Below are 16,596 nucleotides of genomic sequence, written 5' to 3' on the forward strand. Positions count from 1 at the left end.
GGTTAATGTATTGGGTCAGAGTTTAGGAATGTGGGATATCAGGGGAAAAGATGGGATTCAGGTCAAGGTTTATGGGAAAAAGATGGTGCAAGAATTTAAGAGGGGTGGTAATGGGTTAAAACACACCAATTTAGTGAAGGTGAATTAAAAGCCAGGGATCACCTTAAGGAGTTGACTTCTGCGCCTCCCCACAGTACAGCTAGTCAGCAAAAATATCCTACAGATGAAGAGTTGTTTAAGAAGGAAGAGCAGGTGCTGGAAAATCGAAGTCTGAAGAAGGGTCTCGACCCGAAACATCGCCTATTTCCTTCACTCCATAGATGCTGCCTCACTCGCTGAGTTTCTCCAGCATTTTTGCCTACGGATGAAGAGCTCAGCAGCGCTGCACTTTGAGACGTCCACTCGCACACCACTTGAATAGCGAGGACGTGGTGAAAGTGGTTTGAAAGATTGGACTGGCCCAATTCAAAGCCATGCAAATCAGAAAGATAAATTGGATTCAAATTTTCCTACACTATTCAAAAATGTAAACAAAAAGCAAAGAGGTTCCTCCAAAAATTCAAGAATGGCAAAGTGCTCGGAAACATTGATTTCCCTTTGTTCCATCTTTGGTGACCTACAGATATCCAGGCCACAACTTTTGAAATTCCTTTCCTATGCATCATGCAACTAGTAGAGTGGATAAGGGAGAACCAGTGGATGTGTTATATCTGCACTTTCAGAAGGCTTTCGACAAGGTCCCACATAAGAGATTAGTATACAAACTTAAAGCACACGGTATTGGGGGTTCAGTATTGATGTAGATAGAGAACTGGCTGGCAGACAGGAAGCAAAGAGTAGGAGTAAACGGGTCCATTTCAGAATGGCAGGCAGTGACTAGTGGGGTACCGCAAGGCTCAGTTGTACAGGATCTTGGTGAGACCTGGAGTATTGAGTACAGTTTTGGTCTCCTAATCTGAGGAAAGACATTCTTGCCATAGAGGGAGTACAGAGAAGGTTCACCAGACTGATTCATGGGATGTCAGGACTTTCATAGAACAAGGGGTCACAGTTTTATGCCCCTGTCCCACTTAGGAAACCTGAACGGAAACCTCTGGAGACTTTGTGCCCCACCCAAGGTTTCCGTGCGTTCCCAGAGGTTTTTGTCAGTCTCCCTACCTGCTTCCACTACCTGCAACCACCTGCAACCTCCGGGAACCGCACGGAAACCTTGGGTGGGGCGCAAAGTCTCCAGAGGTTTCTGTTCTGGTTTCCTAAGTGGGACAGGGGCATAAGGATAAGGGGGAAATCTTTTAGGACTGAGATGAGAAAAACATTTTTCACACAGAGAGCGGTGAATCTCTGGAATTCTCTGCCACAGAAGGTAGTTGAGGCAAAGTCTCCAGAGGTTTCATTGGCTATATTTAAGAGGGAGTTAGATGTGGCCCTTGTGGCTAAAGGGATCAAGGGGTATGGAGAGAAGGCAGGTACAGGATACTGAGTTGGATGATCAGCCATGATCATATTGTATGGCGGTGCAGGCTCGAAGGGCCGAATGGCCTACCCCTGCACCTATTTTCTATGTTTCATTTCTATGCTCCTAAAGAGAATATACTTTTTACTTCATCAAAGGCCTTATCCAAAGGCATGTAATTTCTGATGTTCCACGTGGGTTCAATTTGATTCCTCTCACCGGCACCAACCAGTATTTTTGCTGCATGTTACTACAATTCTTTTAGCTGCCTTTTTTGCAAAAACATTACCAGTCAGTTTGCAACTGAACATTCTGTACAAATGTTTGGTTCCCATTTTAAAAAGCATGGTACATAACAAAACCTGACTCTCAGAATGTAATGACTGCAATCCTAATTTCATATGTGATAATAAACATACCTAAATATTTAACTGAGTTAACCAGAAACAATGCATTTACATAGATTTCAACAGTGTAATCAAGTTTTAAATTATTTAAATTCAATACCAATAGCTTCTCCAGTCATTAAATGTAAATAAGAGCAATATTTTACAAATAACATACTCAAATGATTATTGAAATGTTTTGTTTATGTCAAAGTTTTTTTTTTAAAGCGCGAGCAGCAATCAAGCCAATAAGGGAAAAAAACAACAGCACTAATTTTATAACACAGGTAAGATATTTTACGAGGAAGCTGCCAGGGCTCAAGAGCCTGAGGTATACGGCGAGATTGGGCAGGCTAGCACTTTATCTCTTGGGAGTGCAGGAGGATGAGGGATGATTTTACAGGTGTACAAGATCATGAGAGGATTAGATAAGAGTATTTTACCCACGGTAAGGGAATCAAGAATCTGAGGACACAGGTTTAAGGTGATGGTAGAAAGATTTAATAGGAACCAGAGGAGCAACCTTTTCTTTGCACAAACAGTGGTAAGTGTATGGAACGGGCTGCCAGGGGAGAACGATGCGGCAGGTACTATCACAATGTTTAAGAAACATTGGACAAGTACATGGATATGAAAGATTTGGAGGGATATGCGTCAAATGCAGGCAGGTGGGACTACTGCAGATGCGACAAGTTGGTCGACGTGGCAAGTTGGGCCGAAGGGCATATTTCCATACTGTATGACTTAATTATAGCAAAAAAGGGTTAATAGGCATCATATGGCAATAGTTATTCATTGTGATAAATAGTGATAGCCTATATATTTCCATTTGTTAATAAATTCATTTCATTCCATTATAAGATTTTACTGGTCAGTTAACAAAAACACGAAACTGAGATAGAGAACATTAATACCAACCAATAGAAAACCTCCGATTATAAGGCTGCTTCTTGTCAACGTACAGTGATTTTGCTAAGATCTTGGATCTTGGCAAGTTTGACCGATGGATAAAGTACAGAACTATCATGCCTACAATGCTTTATAGCGAATAAACACAAAAGAACAATTAATTGATAACTTAAATTTTAATGGGGATGGTGAGTATTTTATATATTAGAATGAGAAAACCTGACAAACTGCCCACATCATTCCACCTACTTCATGTTCAACATTTCTGACAAAATAGATAATTTTCTGCAGCAAAATGGTATTTGGTCAACATAAAGGTTGTTTTGTACACAACATTTGTTCAATTAGCTATTTCCTTGACCAATGGAAAACATCAATTTTGCTTCATCCCTAAGATTCCCGCTTCACAATGCTATAATTTTCAACAGCAATCTAATTAGAATAGAGTGTGTAGGAAAGAACTGCAGATGCTGGTTTAAATCGAAGGTAGACACAAAATACTGGAGTAACTCAGTGGGACAGGCAGCATCTCTAGAGAGGAATACGTGACTTTCCGGGTCGAGACCCTTCTTTAGACTGCTGTCAGGGGAGTGGGCGGTACAGAGATAATATGTAGTTAGAGACAGTAAGACTGGTGGGAGAACTGGGAGGGGGGGGGGGGGGGGGACATGGTCGCAGAGTCAAAGGGCCAAGGCAAGTCAACGTTATTTGTCATATACACATACAAGATATACAATGAAATGAAAGTGGCAATGCTTGCGGGATTGTGCAAAACGGAACAGAACAGAACCAGCATTTACATTAAAAAAAGACACAACAGTCTTTACGCCCTGGTGAGATTAGAGTTTACAGTCCTGATGGCCTGTGGGAAGAAACTCCGTCCCAGCCTTTCTGTATTTGCTACGTGACAACGGAGGCGTTTGCCTGACCGTAGCAGCTGGAACAGTCCATTGCTGGGGTGGTAGGGGTCCTTCATGATCCTGCAGGCTCTGGATCTGCACCTCCTGTTGTATAGGTCCTGCAGGAGGGGGTGGAGGGGAAAGTGTAGTTCCCGTGATGCGTTTGGCCAAATGCACTACTCTGCAGAGCCTTCCTAACCTGGGCAGAGCTGTTGCCATACCAGATAGAGATGTTTCCAGGATGCTTTCTATAGCACCAGAGCAGAAGGATTGAAGATTCCTCAGAGAGACTCTGAATTTCTTCACCTGCCTGACGTGTAAAGGCGCTGCCTTGCCTTTCTCACCAGTGTGGCAGTGTGTGTTGGCCATGTCAGATCCTCTGTGATGTGGACTCCCCGGTATTTAAAGCTGCTTACCCTATCCACAGTAGTCCCATTGATCCCCAGTGGCGTGTACATCCTTGGTTCTTGTGCCCTTCTAAAGTCCACAATCAGCGCCACGCAGGAGGAATCACAGAGGGGGAGCAGTGAGAGAGGATGTTGCTGAACTCTCGTCGGAGAGGAAAACTTCGTCAAGTAGCCCTTGCTTTCCCACTCTCTCCATTTCCCCCCCCCCCCCCCCAGTTCTCCAACCAGTTCCCATTTCTCTCACCAGTATTACATTTTGCGACTACATTTTATCTCTGTACCGCCCACTCCCCTGACATCAGTCTGAAGAAGGGTCTTGTCCCAAAATGTCACCCAATCCTTCTCTCCAGAGATTCTGCCTGTCCCAGTGAGTTACTAATTACAATAGAGCCCTGATTTCGAGTTTTCAAAATGGTAACAAAAGACAGCTTTGTCTGAAAACTTACAACTTGACAGGTACAACTGCAGGCAAACAATATTGTAATCACACAATGCCTTCCTAATAAAATAATTCAAGTAGTAAGAACAGGAATGATGTAGCGGATGCAAGTTGGTCAATTTTATTTAGCAAAACTTATTAAAATGTAGGTAATCTAAAGAACTGATAAAATCATGATAACTGAATGCAATACAGGTAACATTAGAACAGGAATACAAGAATAGGCCCTTCAGCCCACAACATCTATACCGAATATGAAGCCAAGATGAACTTTTATTTGCCTGCACATAATACATATCCCTTCTTATGCCTATCCAAAAGTATTTTAAATGCCACTATGACATCACCATCCCCAGCAACACATTCCAGGCATTACCACCTCTGTGTAAAAAAAACCTTCCCCACACATCTCCTTTAAACTTTGCCCCTCTTACCTTAAACCTATGCCCTCCAGTATTTGATATTTCTGTCCTGGGAAATAGATTCATACTAACTTATCTAAAACTCTCATAACTTTATATGCCTCTATCGGGTCTCTCTGCAAGCTCGACGTTCTCGAGAAAATTGTCCAAGTCTGTCCAACCTCCCCCTTTAGTTAATACCCCTATGCATCAGTCTAGTTAATCCTCCTCTTCACCCTTTCCAAAACCTTCGCATTCTTCCTTTAATGGGGCGGCCAGAACTGCACGAAATGTGGCCTAGCGAAAGTCCTACAAAGCGGCATCATGACTTCCTGACTCTTTTACTAAATACCCCGACCAATGAAGCCAAGCATACCGTATGCACTCTTTACCACTATACACTTGCGTTGCCACTTTCATAGAGTTATGAACTTGAACCAAGATACTTCAGTGCATTCTATTAATTGTATATTACATCTGACCACCCACTGTATACTTTGACAGTCTTCCTCACAGCCCGCCACCCCAGCAATCCTGGCGTCATCTACAAACTTATTAACCAACCTGTCTACGTTTACAGCCAAATCATTCATATACATACATTTTAATTAAAAACAGCAGAGGTCCCATCACAGATCCCTACGGAACGCCACTGTTCAAAGACCTCCAGGGTGAATATTGTCCTTCCACCACAACCCTCCATCTTCTATCAGTAAGCCAGTTCTGATTCTATACAACCGAGTCATTGTTAATTCCATGCATACTCTTCTGGTTCAGTCAACCATGGAAGACTTTATCAAATGCCTTACTAAAAACCGTGCAGACAACATCCACCATCCTACCATTAATTGATCACCCATCACCTCCTCAAATTGATCAAGTTAGTAAGATACAACGTACTGTGTATAAAGCCATTCTGACTATCCCTAATTAATCAATTCTCTTCCATCTGGGAGTAAATCATATTAAATAATCATCTCCAATACCTTCCCTCCCTGACGTGAGGCTCACTGGTCTTTACCTGGATTCTCTCTACTTTACTTCTTAAACAAAGGAACAAGATTAGCTTCCCTCCAGTCCTCTGGGACCTAGCCTGTAGCTCGAGAAGATCTTCATCAAGCTTCCCACAATCCCCTCTCTTGCCCCTCTCAATAACGTTGGATAAATCCCATTAGGCCCTGGGGATTTATCCTTCTTAATGCTCTTCCAAGACCCCAACACCTCCTCCTCCTCAAACTCAAACTGCCCAAGAATCTCCATCATTATAGACAAAAAGCTTTGGACAAATTTTATCTCAACATGTAAAGAACGTTAATATATATATATATATATACAATTGAAATGGAACTCCAGATAAATAGAACCAGAAGCAATACATTTTAAATGTAACCATTTTTGATCAGAGTGATAGCAAGTTATGGCCCTTTGTGGAGGGAAACATTATACCGAACGATCACAAATTATAATTCAGTGAAATGCTTGCAATACAATAAACAACAAAGAAACTGTGCTTTATAACACCAGCAGAAAACTTGGAGACTGAGTTATGGCCTATAGATGCCAGCCTCTGGACTCGAATATAAAACAAGGTTGCAATTCTTCACATCAAACACAAAGTCATTGGAACTTAAGCCTATATGTGTCTCAACTATTGTTGTGCCATAGAGGAAGGGTTTAGGTTTGGGGTACAAAACATGAAAGGTGTAGGCTATATTTGTACTTTTACTGGTGCTGTACTAAGGGGGCAATAGCTGAAGTAATCATAGGATATAGAGACTATTTCCCCATCACATATTGGTGATAAATGCTGGCAAAGAAAAGGTGGTGCAATGAGCATGTTTTGCAAACACCCGACAATGATATGATTCTCAGTTGATGCATTTGATTTAATTATCTCTTAGTTATTCATGCCATGATCTTTAACAGATCATTCACATTAGACACTTTGGATCTTCTCCACACTATTCTTTGGAATCTTAAGCTGTCATTGAGCATATCACAACCAAATATGGGTATACTTATCCCAACTCTTTCCTTACAATGTTTCAATTGTGCTGCTTATCGTAATGTATCATTTGTTATCTAATTTGTTGCCATATGCAAAAGTAATGAACAGCACGCCATGAACAACCACAACCACAGGTTTTACAAGTACAAAACTTTTATACATCCATATGGTTATGCAAGACTTGGACATCAACACTTTCGCAATATTTTAATTTTTGAAGACGGAAGTCATTAAAAAATAATTAGCATGCCATACATTCAACACACCTATTAGATCTAATCCAATCAACTGCAAACAAATATTGTCCATTTTCTTAATTATAAAAAAGCTTTGCCCTCTGCAGAATGACATTAACAACTAAATCGGAAAAGATTTACCAGAAGAGCTGGACAGGGCTCATGCATTTAGCTACATTTTTTCAAAATGGGCAAACGCATTAAGCCTCACGCTTAATAGACTGATTTTCTGTTTCGACTCAATCTCCAAGCAGTATTTTCTTAACATGCACTTGTTAGTAGCAAAAAACATACTCTCATTCACGAGGATACCAAGTGAATTAGACTAATTAATAACTTGCAATAACACTCATGTAATAACAATGACACAGTACACAGATTTTTAGCAAGTGCTTTGTATCGGATATGCGGAGTGTCAAAAGGATCATGGTCGTGGGTTTACAATGTACCCCCAACTTCTGCACTCCATGGTTTGTTCACACCAAAACTTATCATCTGACCAGTGACCCCTACTCAATTTCCTGCTTCTCATATTTAAATTGATATGTCTTTAATTTGATATCTGTTTGCTGATAACCAGCTTCTTATCAGATCCAAACTATTAGGCATCTCAGTATGTTCATACGCTCCCATCTATATTTTGATTCTACTTCGCCACTTATCCTCTGCTTCCACCACCGTTCCCAGTTCACCTCCATGAGAAAATTTATGTATCTCAGGAGTTCTGCTTTTCTATCCTGCTCCTCCCAATCCATTCATTCCCAGCACAACTGCACCCTTCCATTTCAAACTCCGTATCACGCACTTCCCTGAATTCCCACATCCTTTGTCTCTATTCCACTCTTTTCTCTCAAACACTGCCTCGACCTCCTTGTTTTCCCCACCCCACCTCCCCCTAATAAATTCCACTGTACCCCCCTCCTCCGCCCATCTCCTGTCGGATCATCCTCCTCTTTCCGCCCCCACGGCCACTTCCATAACCCCCTTGCCAGATTCCTCTCCAATTAAGCTTGATGTTCTTTCCAACTCTCCCCCTGCCCCTTCTACATCACACCCGTCCCTTCCAGTTTGCCATTAACTTGCCCCTTCCATATACCACTCATCCCTTCCCCCAGCCCCAACCTTTCCAGAGCACTCGCCAGATTTGAACTCAGACTCTTTCTCCATCCCGCCTTGTCAAAACCGTCCACCACCACCACCCGTCCTCCTGTCGGCACCCCCTCATAAACTTCCCATCTCAGACCCTTTCTCACATGATCTGCCACCCACACGCCTAACACTGACACCCATCCCCTGTGCCCACCAGCTCAAACCCAGCTCCTACCCCTTGTACCCTCCGACCCCAATCCCCTTCTCCTACCCCCTTGCTACCGCCGACTCCTATCCTCCCGACCCCACTGCCTTGGCGCTCACTTCCCCCGACCCCCAGTCCCCTCCGGTACGTATCCCCCCCGCCACCTATCGACCCCCACCCCACTCCCGGCCTTGTCGCCCCCACTCCCGGCCTTGTCGCCCCCTCTCCCGGCCTTGTCGCCCCCACTCCCGGCCTTGTCGCCCCCGCTCCCGGCCTTGTCGCCCCCGCCCCCGCTCCCGGCCTTGTCGCCCCCACTCCCGGCCTTGTCGCCCCCTCTCCCGGCCTTGTCGTCCCCCCCCTCCCGGCCTTGTCGCCCCCACTCCCGGCCTTGTCGCCCCCTCTCCCGGCCTTGTCGCCCCCCCACTCCCGGCCTTGTCGCCCCCACTCCCGGCCTTGTCGCCCCCTCTCCCGGCCTTGTCGCCCCCACTCCCGGCCTTGTCGCCCCCTCTCCCGCACCCCGTCCCTGGCAGAAAAAAATGGGAGCCGCTGACGCGTGTCCTCACCACGGGTCAAACTCGTGGATGATGCTCTCGAAGCGGATGACGGCGAATAGTCTGGAGCTGAAGCCGGCCAGCCAGGCCAGGAAGAGGACAGTGAAGGACAGGAGGGACTGCCAGCCGGCCGGGTGTGACACCAGGCTCCTCGCCTCCAGCGCCGATCGCTCCGCCATCTTACAACAGCGAACGGAAGAGACAGACAGACGGAGGGAGGGAGGGAGGGAGGGAGGGGGTGTTGTTGGTGGCCGCAGCGTCCGTAATATCTCTGTAATATTTCACACGATCGCGTCAGGGTGACAGTGGGAGGGGGCCGGGGGAGGGAGGGAAGCTGCTCCGTGTCTCAACCCCGCACGGACATCACTCGCACCACGGCCGCGCCGGAGTCCGGGGCCGCGCGTTCCCCGCCAATCTCCTTCCTCCTTCCCTCGCACAGCGTGGGGACGGGTGGCCCGCAGCCTCGGAACCAACGGAGCGGAAAGAGGGGGAGGGGGAAGGAAGTCATCGGTTACACCCACCCGCCCGCCGCCGACGGAAGGGAGCCGCTGCTGCGCTGCACCTCGCCGATCCCGCGGCCCCCGTTGGCTGGAACCGGCGCCGCCCCGTCCGCCAATAGGAGGCGGGCTTATTGCGCCGCCGGCCTGGGCCCGGGCCCTTGGCAACGGGGCGTCTCCCCGCGCCTCCAATGAACGGCAGCGAGTAGCAGCGGCGTGGTGCCTGGTCATTGGAGCCGGAGATAAGGGAGGGAAAAGGGGCGGGGGCCGAATGGCCTGTGGAGCAAGAGCAGCAAGAAGAAGAAGAGGTGTGACAGTGTGCATGCATGTCAGTATGACAGGAGGTCAAAGGGGATTTGTGACTGTCAGCGCCTTGTTTTTTTACAAAGCTTGGGTATGCAAGCGAAGAATTTCACTATGACTTGTCACATGTGACAATAAAGTATTCAATTCATAATGCCGCAGCTGATTTAGTTGCTGCCTCACAGCGCCAGGGACCCTGGTTTGATCCTGACCACGGGTGCTGTCTGTATTGAGTTTGCAAATTCTCTCTGTGCGTGGGTTTTCCTTGGGTGCTTCGGTTTCCTTTCATTAGTGATAGAACGGTGAAATTTGGCAAGTCAAATTTCACTACACCATTTGGTGTATGTGATAATAAATGCCCTTTGTTGTTTGTGTAGAATTAAGCCATTCAGCCCATTAAGTCTACTCCGCTTTCAATCATGACTGATCTATCTTCCTCTCAATTCCATTCTCATGCCTTCTCTCCATAATCCCTGACACCCGTAATAATCAAGAATCTACCTGCCTTAAAAATATCCATTGACTTGGCCTCCACAGCCGTCTGCCGCAATGATTTCTGCAGCTTCACCACCCTGTGACTTAAGAAATTCCTCCTCGTCTCCTTCCTAAAGGAACGTCCTTTTATTCTGAGGCTATTGTCTCTGGTCCTAGACTCGCCCACAAGTAGAAATATCCTCTCAACATCCACTCTATCTGGGCCTTTCACAGTTAGGTAAGTTTCAATAAGTTCCCCCTCATCCTTCTGGATGGGGTGGAGGGGGGGGGGGGGAAGGGGGCCGAATGGTCTGTGGGGCAAGAAAAGGTGTGAGTGCTTCAGTTGGCAGAGCTGCTGCCTCAGCGCCAGAAGCCCGGGTTTGATTTTAACCTCGGGTGCAATCTGTGGTGAGTTTACATCTTCATCCTGTGACCGCCTGTGTTTCCTCTGGGTGCTCCATTTTCCTCCCACATCCCCAAAGACGTGCTGGTTTGTAGGTAAATTAGGTTATGTAAATTGGCCCCTAGTTTGTAGGGAGTGCGATAGCTAGTGTGAACGGTTGATCAAAAGTGCTGGAGAAACCCAGCGGGTGCGGCAGCATCTATGGAGCGAAGGAAATAGGCAACGATTCGGGCCAAAACCCTTCTTCAGACTGATGTCGAGGTGGGAAGAAGAAAGGAAGTCAGAGGGCTGAGGGAGAGCTGAGAAGGGGAGGAGACAATAAGGGCTACCGGAAATTAGAGAAGTCAATGTTCATGCCGTTGGGGTGTAAACTGCCCAAGTGGAATATGAGGTGCTGCTCCTCCAATTTCCGGTGGTGTTCACTCTGACCATGGAGGAGACCCAGGACAGAAAGGTCGTATTCGGAATGGGGAGTTGAAGTGCTGAGCCACAGGGAGATCAGGTTGGTTAATGCGGACCAAGCGGAGGTGTTCGGCAAAACGATCGCCAAGCCTACGCTTGGTCTCACCGATCTAGATCAGCTGACATCTAGAGCAGCGGATGCAATAGATGAGGTTGGAAGAGGTGCAGGTGAACCTCTGTCTCACCTGGAACGACTGCTTGGGTCCTTGAATGGAGTCGAGGGGGGAGGTAAAGTCGCAAGTGTAGCATCTCTTGCAGTTGCAGGGGAAAGTGCCCGGGGGGGAGATGGGAAGATGTGGCGAGTGGTGGGGTCACGTTGGAGGTGGCGGAAATGACGGAGGACTATTGTTGAAATGTTGTATGTGACGGCTAGTAGGGTGGAAGATGAGAACTAGGGGGACTCTGCCCTTGTTACGAGTGGGGGGGATGGGGAGAGAGAGCAGTGTTAGGGGGTATTGAAGAGACCCTGGTGCGAGCCTCATCTATAGTGGAGGAGGGGAACCTGAAGAATGTGGACATTTCTGATGCCCTGGTGTGGAACACCTCATCCTGGGAGCAGATGCAGCGTAGACGGAGGAATTGGGAGTAGGGGATGGAGTCCTTACAGGAAGCAGGGTCGGAGGAAGTTTGATCGATGGTCAACCTTGACCCGGTGAGCCGAAAGGGCCTGTTTCCATGTAGGAACAAGGAAGGAGATGAGGAGGAATTTCTTTAGTCGAAGGGTGGTGAACCTGTGGAATTTATTGCTCGAGAAGGCTCTGGAGGCCAAGTCAGTTGATATTTTTAATGCAGAGATTGATAGATTCTTGATTAGTATGGGTGTCAGGAGTTATGAGGAGATGCATGGCGGAATGGGCCGAATGGCCTAAAGACAATGTTGGAGTAACTCAGCGGGTCAGGCAGAATTGCTGAATAACATGGATAGGTGACGTTTCGGGTTTCAGCATGTGGATATGGAGGGAGAATAGGAATTCTCAACGTTTCTGGTCAAGCCCTGCCATTAGGGATTTTTTCCCAGCATCTGCAGCTTCATGTGTCTCCTTTATGCAAAGCACGATGGATGGGCTGCCATTCAACTCGTCTTTACCCATGGATTTATTTGTGAACGGTTTTGTTCAATAGAATTTAGGCAAAATTGAGATTGAGGCAGGGACTGTTTTGAGAGTTTCTTTGCTGGTGGTGACCAATGTGTATAGCTACCTCTTCATGATTTTCATAGATTTTTGCATTCTTCTTGCAATGTTTTTGTGTAGGCTGAACATTCCATGAGTGGATCTTGCAGTATGAACTGTTGGGACTTTGGAATCTTCTGTTAATCAACATAAAGTTACTGATAGTTTTTGCATGTCATTTAGCCCAGACCCTTGATGCTGCAATAATTGTATCAAGCAGTCAGCAGTTTTGCAGTTGGCTTGTCTGTAGATTATTACCTTCTGTTCTGCAGCCTAATCCAGTCCATATGTAAATATTTCTGAACTTGTTCTTAGTTTCACAAGACATAGGAGCAGAGTTAAGCCATTCGGCCCATCAAGTCTATTCAGCCGTTCAATCATGGCATATCGAAGTATTCCTCTCAACCCCATCCTCCTGCCTCTCCACATAACCTTTGACATACTTACTAATCAAGAGCTTCCACTTTGTAATACCCTGGTATTTTACCTGGTAAAAATACCTGGCCTCCACAGCCATCTGTTGCAATTGATTCCACAGATTCACCATCCTCTGGCGAAATAAACTCCTCCTCATCTCCTTTCTAAAGGTACGTCCTTTTATTCTGAGGCTGTGCCCTCTAGTCCTAGACTCGCCCACTAGTGGAAACATCCACTCCATCCAGGCATTTCATTATTGGGTAAGTTTCAGTGAGATCACCCAATCCTTCTAAACTCCGATGAGTACAGACCCGAGCCGTTAAATCCATCTCATATATGAACCTAATCACCCCTGTGATCATTCTTGCAAACTTTCTCTGGACTCCTTCCAAAACCAGCACATCCCTCCTCCGATATGGGGCCCAAAACTGCTCACAATACTCCAAATGCAGTCTGACCAGTGCCCTATAAAGCCTCAGCATTACATCCTTGATGTTATATTCTAGTCCTCTCAAAATGAATGCTAGCATTGCAATTGCCTTCCTTACTCCTGATTCAAATTGCAAATGAACATTTTGGGAATCTTGCACCATCACTCACAAATTATTTTGCACCGTTGATTTCTGAATCCTCTCCTCATTTAGAAAATATTCCATGCCATTTTTCCTATTACCAAAGTGCATGACCACACACTGCTAAGCTGTATTCCATTGATTGCCACTTTTTTGCCCACACTCTCAACCTGTCCAAGTCCTTTTGCAGACTCCCCGTTTCCTCTACACTACCTGCTCCTCCACCTTTCTTCATATCACCCACAAACCTGGCCACAAAACCATCAATTCCATCATCCAAATCATTCATATATAACGTGAAAAGTGGCACAGCAGTAGAGTTACTGCCTCACAGCGACCCAGGTTCAATCCTGACTTCAGGCTGCTGTCTGTGTGGAGTTTGTACACTCTCCCTGTGACTGCGTGTGTTTTTTCCATGTGCTCGGATTTCATCGCACAATCCAAAGAAGTGCATTACTCTTCAGCAGGAGCAAGGCTGCTAACCTAGCAGTGGGGGGAGTTAATCTAGGTTGGTAGTTGGTTGCCACATTTTAGAGGAAATTCAGTAAGGAAAGCAGTTTAAAAACATGTACAAAACACTTTTTTAAAAGGATACTGGGATGAGGATAAGTGATTGTGAGTGGGATATTTGTTATACTGATTTATTGGGAAGGGTGATTATAGGGTGATGGGTTGTATATATGACTAAGATACTGTATAGTATAAGGGTATTTTCTTTGCTTTTTTCTTTTTTTCTCTCTTTTTTGTATGGCTTTGTAAATATTTGATTAGTGTATAAATGTAAATAATGTGGTGTACATATAGCTGCTGGTGTACATATGGTGTACATATAGCTGCTAAATTTGTATAAGATAATTATAAACAGTTGAATAAGGGGTGGGAATTAATAAGCTTTGGATTCTTCCTGCTCCTTTTTGGACACATACGATTTCAGTTATTTATAGATATTGTTTATGACACTTTATAAATATTCTTGTTTTGTTTTTTGTATACTGTTTCACACTTGCTTTTTATTCTTTTATTCTGTTCGAAATAAAGAATTAAATAAACCAAGCAGGAAGTGAAAGTTATAAAAATAGAATCTGCAAATTGCTCCAAGTGTGCAGGACATAGAACTAGTGTCGAGATGATCCATGGTCGGTGTGGACTCAGTGGGCTGAAGGGCTTGTTTCTACACTGTATCTAAACTATAAACTGGCAGCCAACAAGAATAAATCCCAGGTACACAAAAATGCTGGAGAAATTCAGCGGGTGCAGCAGCATCTATGGAGCGAAGGAAATAGGCGACGTTTCGGGCCGAAACCCTTCCTCAGACTGATGGGGGGTGGGGGGGAGAAGGAAGGAAAAAGGGAGGAGGAGGAGCCCGAGGGCGGGGGGGGGGGTGGGAGGAGACAGCTTGAGGGTTAAGGAAGGGGAGGAGACAGCAAGGGCTAGCAAAATTGGGAGAATTCAATGTTCATGCTATCCGGACGCAAGCAACCCAGGAGGAACATGAGGTGCTGTTCCTCCAATTTCCGGTGTTGCTCACTCTGGCAATGGAGGAGACCCAGGACAGAGAGGTTGGATTGGGAATGGGAGGGGGAGTTGAAGTGCTGAGCCACCGGGAGTTCAGGTAGGTTATTGCGGACTGAGCGGAGGTGTTCGGTGAAACGATCGCCCAACCTCTGCTTAGTCTCACCGATGTAAATCAGCTGACATCTAGAGCAGCGGATGCAGTAGATGAGGTTAGAAGAGATACAGGTGAACCTTTGTCGCACCTGGAACGACTGCTTGGGTCCTTGAATGGAGTCGAGGGGGGAGGTGAAGGGACAGGTGTTGCATTTCTTGCGGTTGCAACGGAAAGTGCCCGGGGAGGGGGTGGTACGGGAGGAAAGGGAAGAATTGACAAGGGAGTTGCGGAGGGAGTGGTCTTTGCGGAAGGCAGACATGGGGGGAGATGGGAAGATGTGGCGAGTGGTGGGGTCACGTTGGAGGTGGCGGAAATGGCGGAGGATTATTTATTGTATTTGCCGGCTGGTGGGGTGAAAGGTGAGGACTAGTGCGGGGATGGGGAGAGTGAGCAGTGTTGCGGGGTATGGATGAGACCCTGGTGTGAGCCTCATCTACGGTGGCGGAGGGGAATCCCCGTTCACTGAAGAGCGAGGACATTTCCGATGCCCTGGTGTGGAACGTCTCATCCTGGGAACAGATGCGGCGTAGGCGGAGGAATTGGGAGTTGGGGATGGAGTCTTTAAAGGGGGCAGGGTGGGAAGACGTGTAGTCCAGATAGCCATGTGAGTCAGTTGGTTTGTAGTGTATGTCGGTCAGAAGTCTGTCCCCTGCGATGGAGAATAAATCCCCTTTATTCCTATAGTTTGTTTTCTGCCATTCGGCCAAACTTCTATCCATGCCAGTATCTTCCCTCTTTTTTGCTTAGCAGCCTCACGTGCGGCACCTTATCGATGGCCTTATGGACATCCAGGTAAACAACATCCACGACTCTTTATCTATCTTGCAATTTACTTTCTCAAAGAATTCCAACAAATTTGTCAGGCAAGATCTCCCCTTCACAAAATCATGCTGAATTTGGCCTATTTTATCACGTGTTTCTAAGTATTCGGAAACTTCATCCTTAATAATGGACCATATTATACCAACCACTGAAAGTGGAGCCTCACTATGGGCACTAACTGTCCTGTAGTTTCCCCTTTTTTGCCTCGCTCCCTTCTTGAACAGCCAAGTAAAATTTGCAATTTGCCAGTCCTCTGGGGGAATTAACCTCGTGATCCTACGCTGCACTCCCTCAATAGCAAGAATGTCCTTCCTCAATTTTGGAGACCATAACAAAGTCAAAGTAGTCTTTATTGTCATTCAGACTTTGCGGTCTGAACGGAATTTCGTTGCTTTGCAGTCCTACATATAGTAAAAAATGACAAAAACACACACTAAACACAAATTACCATCCACCACAGTGAGTTCACCAGGCACCTCCTCGCTGTGATGGAAGGCAAAAGTCTTAAGTCTTTGTCTCTTCCCTTCTTATTCTCCCTCTGCGCCGAGGCGATCCAGGCTTCGGATGTTGTGACCCCGCCGGGTGATGGTAAGTAATGTCAGTCCCGCGGCCGAATCCAAGCTCCGCAAACGGGCCGGTTCAACTCCACGGCCCGGGGTGGTCAAAACCGCCGAAGCTGCCACCCTCCAGTCCAGCGGATGCAGCTGTTGTCGCGGGAGCTCCGGAGAACAGGTCACCAACCTGTGACCTGCGAGCTCCCGACGATGTTGGGTCGCCGCAGCCTTTGCCCGCTCCGAGGTTGGGTCGGGTCAACGCTGCCGC

The 16,596-nt window shown here is 46.4% G+C and overlaps 1 protein-coding gene across 1 annotated transcript in view; it reads right to left on the bottom strand.

Annotated features, from left to right (window-relative positions):
- stt3b (STT3 oligosaccharyltransferase complex catalytic subunit B) overlaps positions 1–9,392 on the bottom strand; it is a 92,623-nt gene extending 83,231 nt beyond the window's left edge. The window contains exon 1 of the mRNA XM_055655138.1: positions 8,996–9,392. Within this exon, the coding sequence (XP_055511113.1) occupies positions 8,996–9,162 (167 nt within the window). The 5' untranslated portion in view covers positions 9,163–9,392. The remainder of the gene's footprint in view (positions 1–8,995) is intronic.
- Between the last annotated feature and the right edge of the window lie 7,204 nt (positions 9,393–16,596).

This window comes from Leucoraja erinacea, chromosome 2, assembly GCF_028641065.1.
Source record: "Leucoraja erinacea ecotype New England chromosome 2, Leri_hhj_1, whole genome shotgun sequence".
Taxonomy (NCBI): domain Eukaryota; kingdom Metazoa; phylum Chordata; class Chondrichthyes; order Rajiformes; family Rajidae; genus Leucoraja; species Leucoraja erinaceus.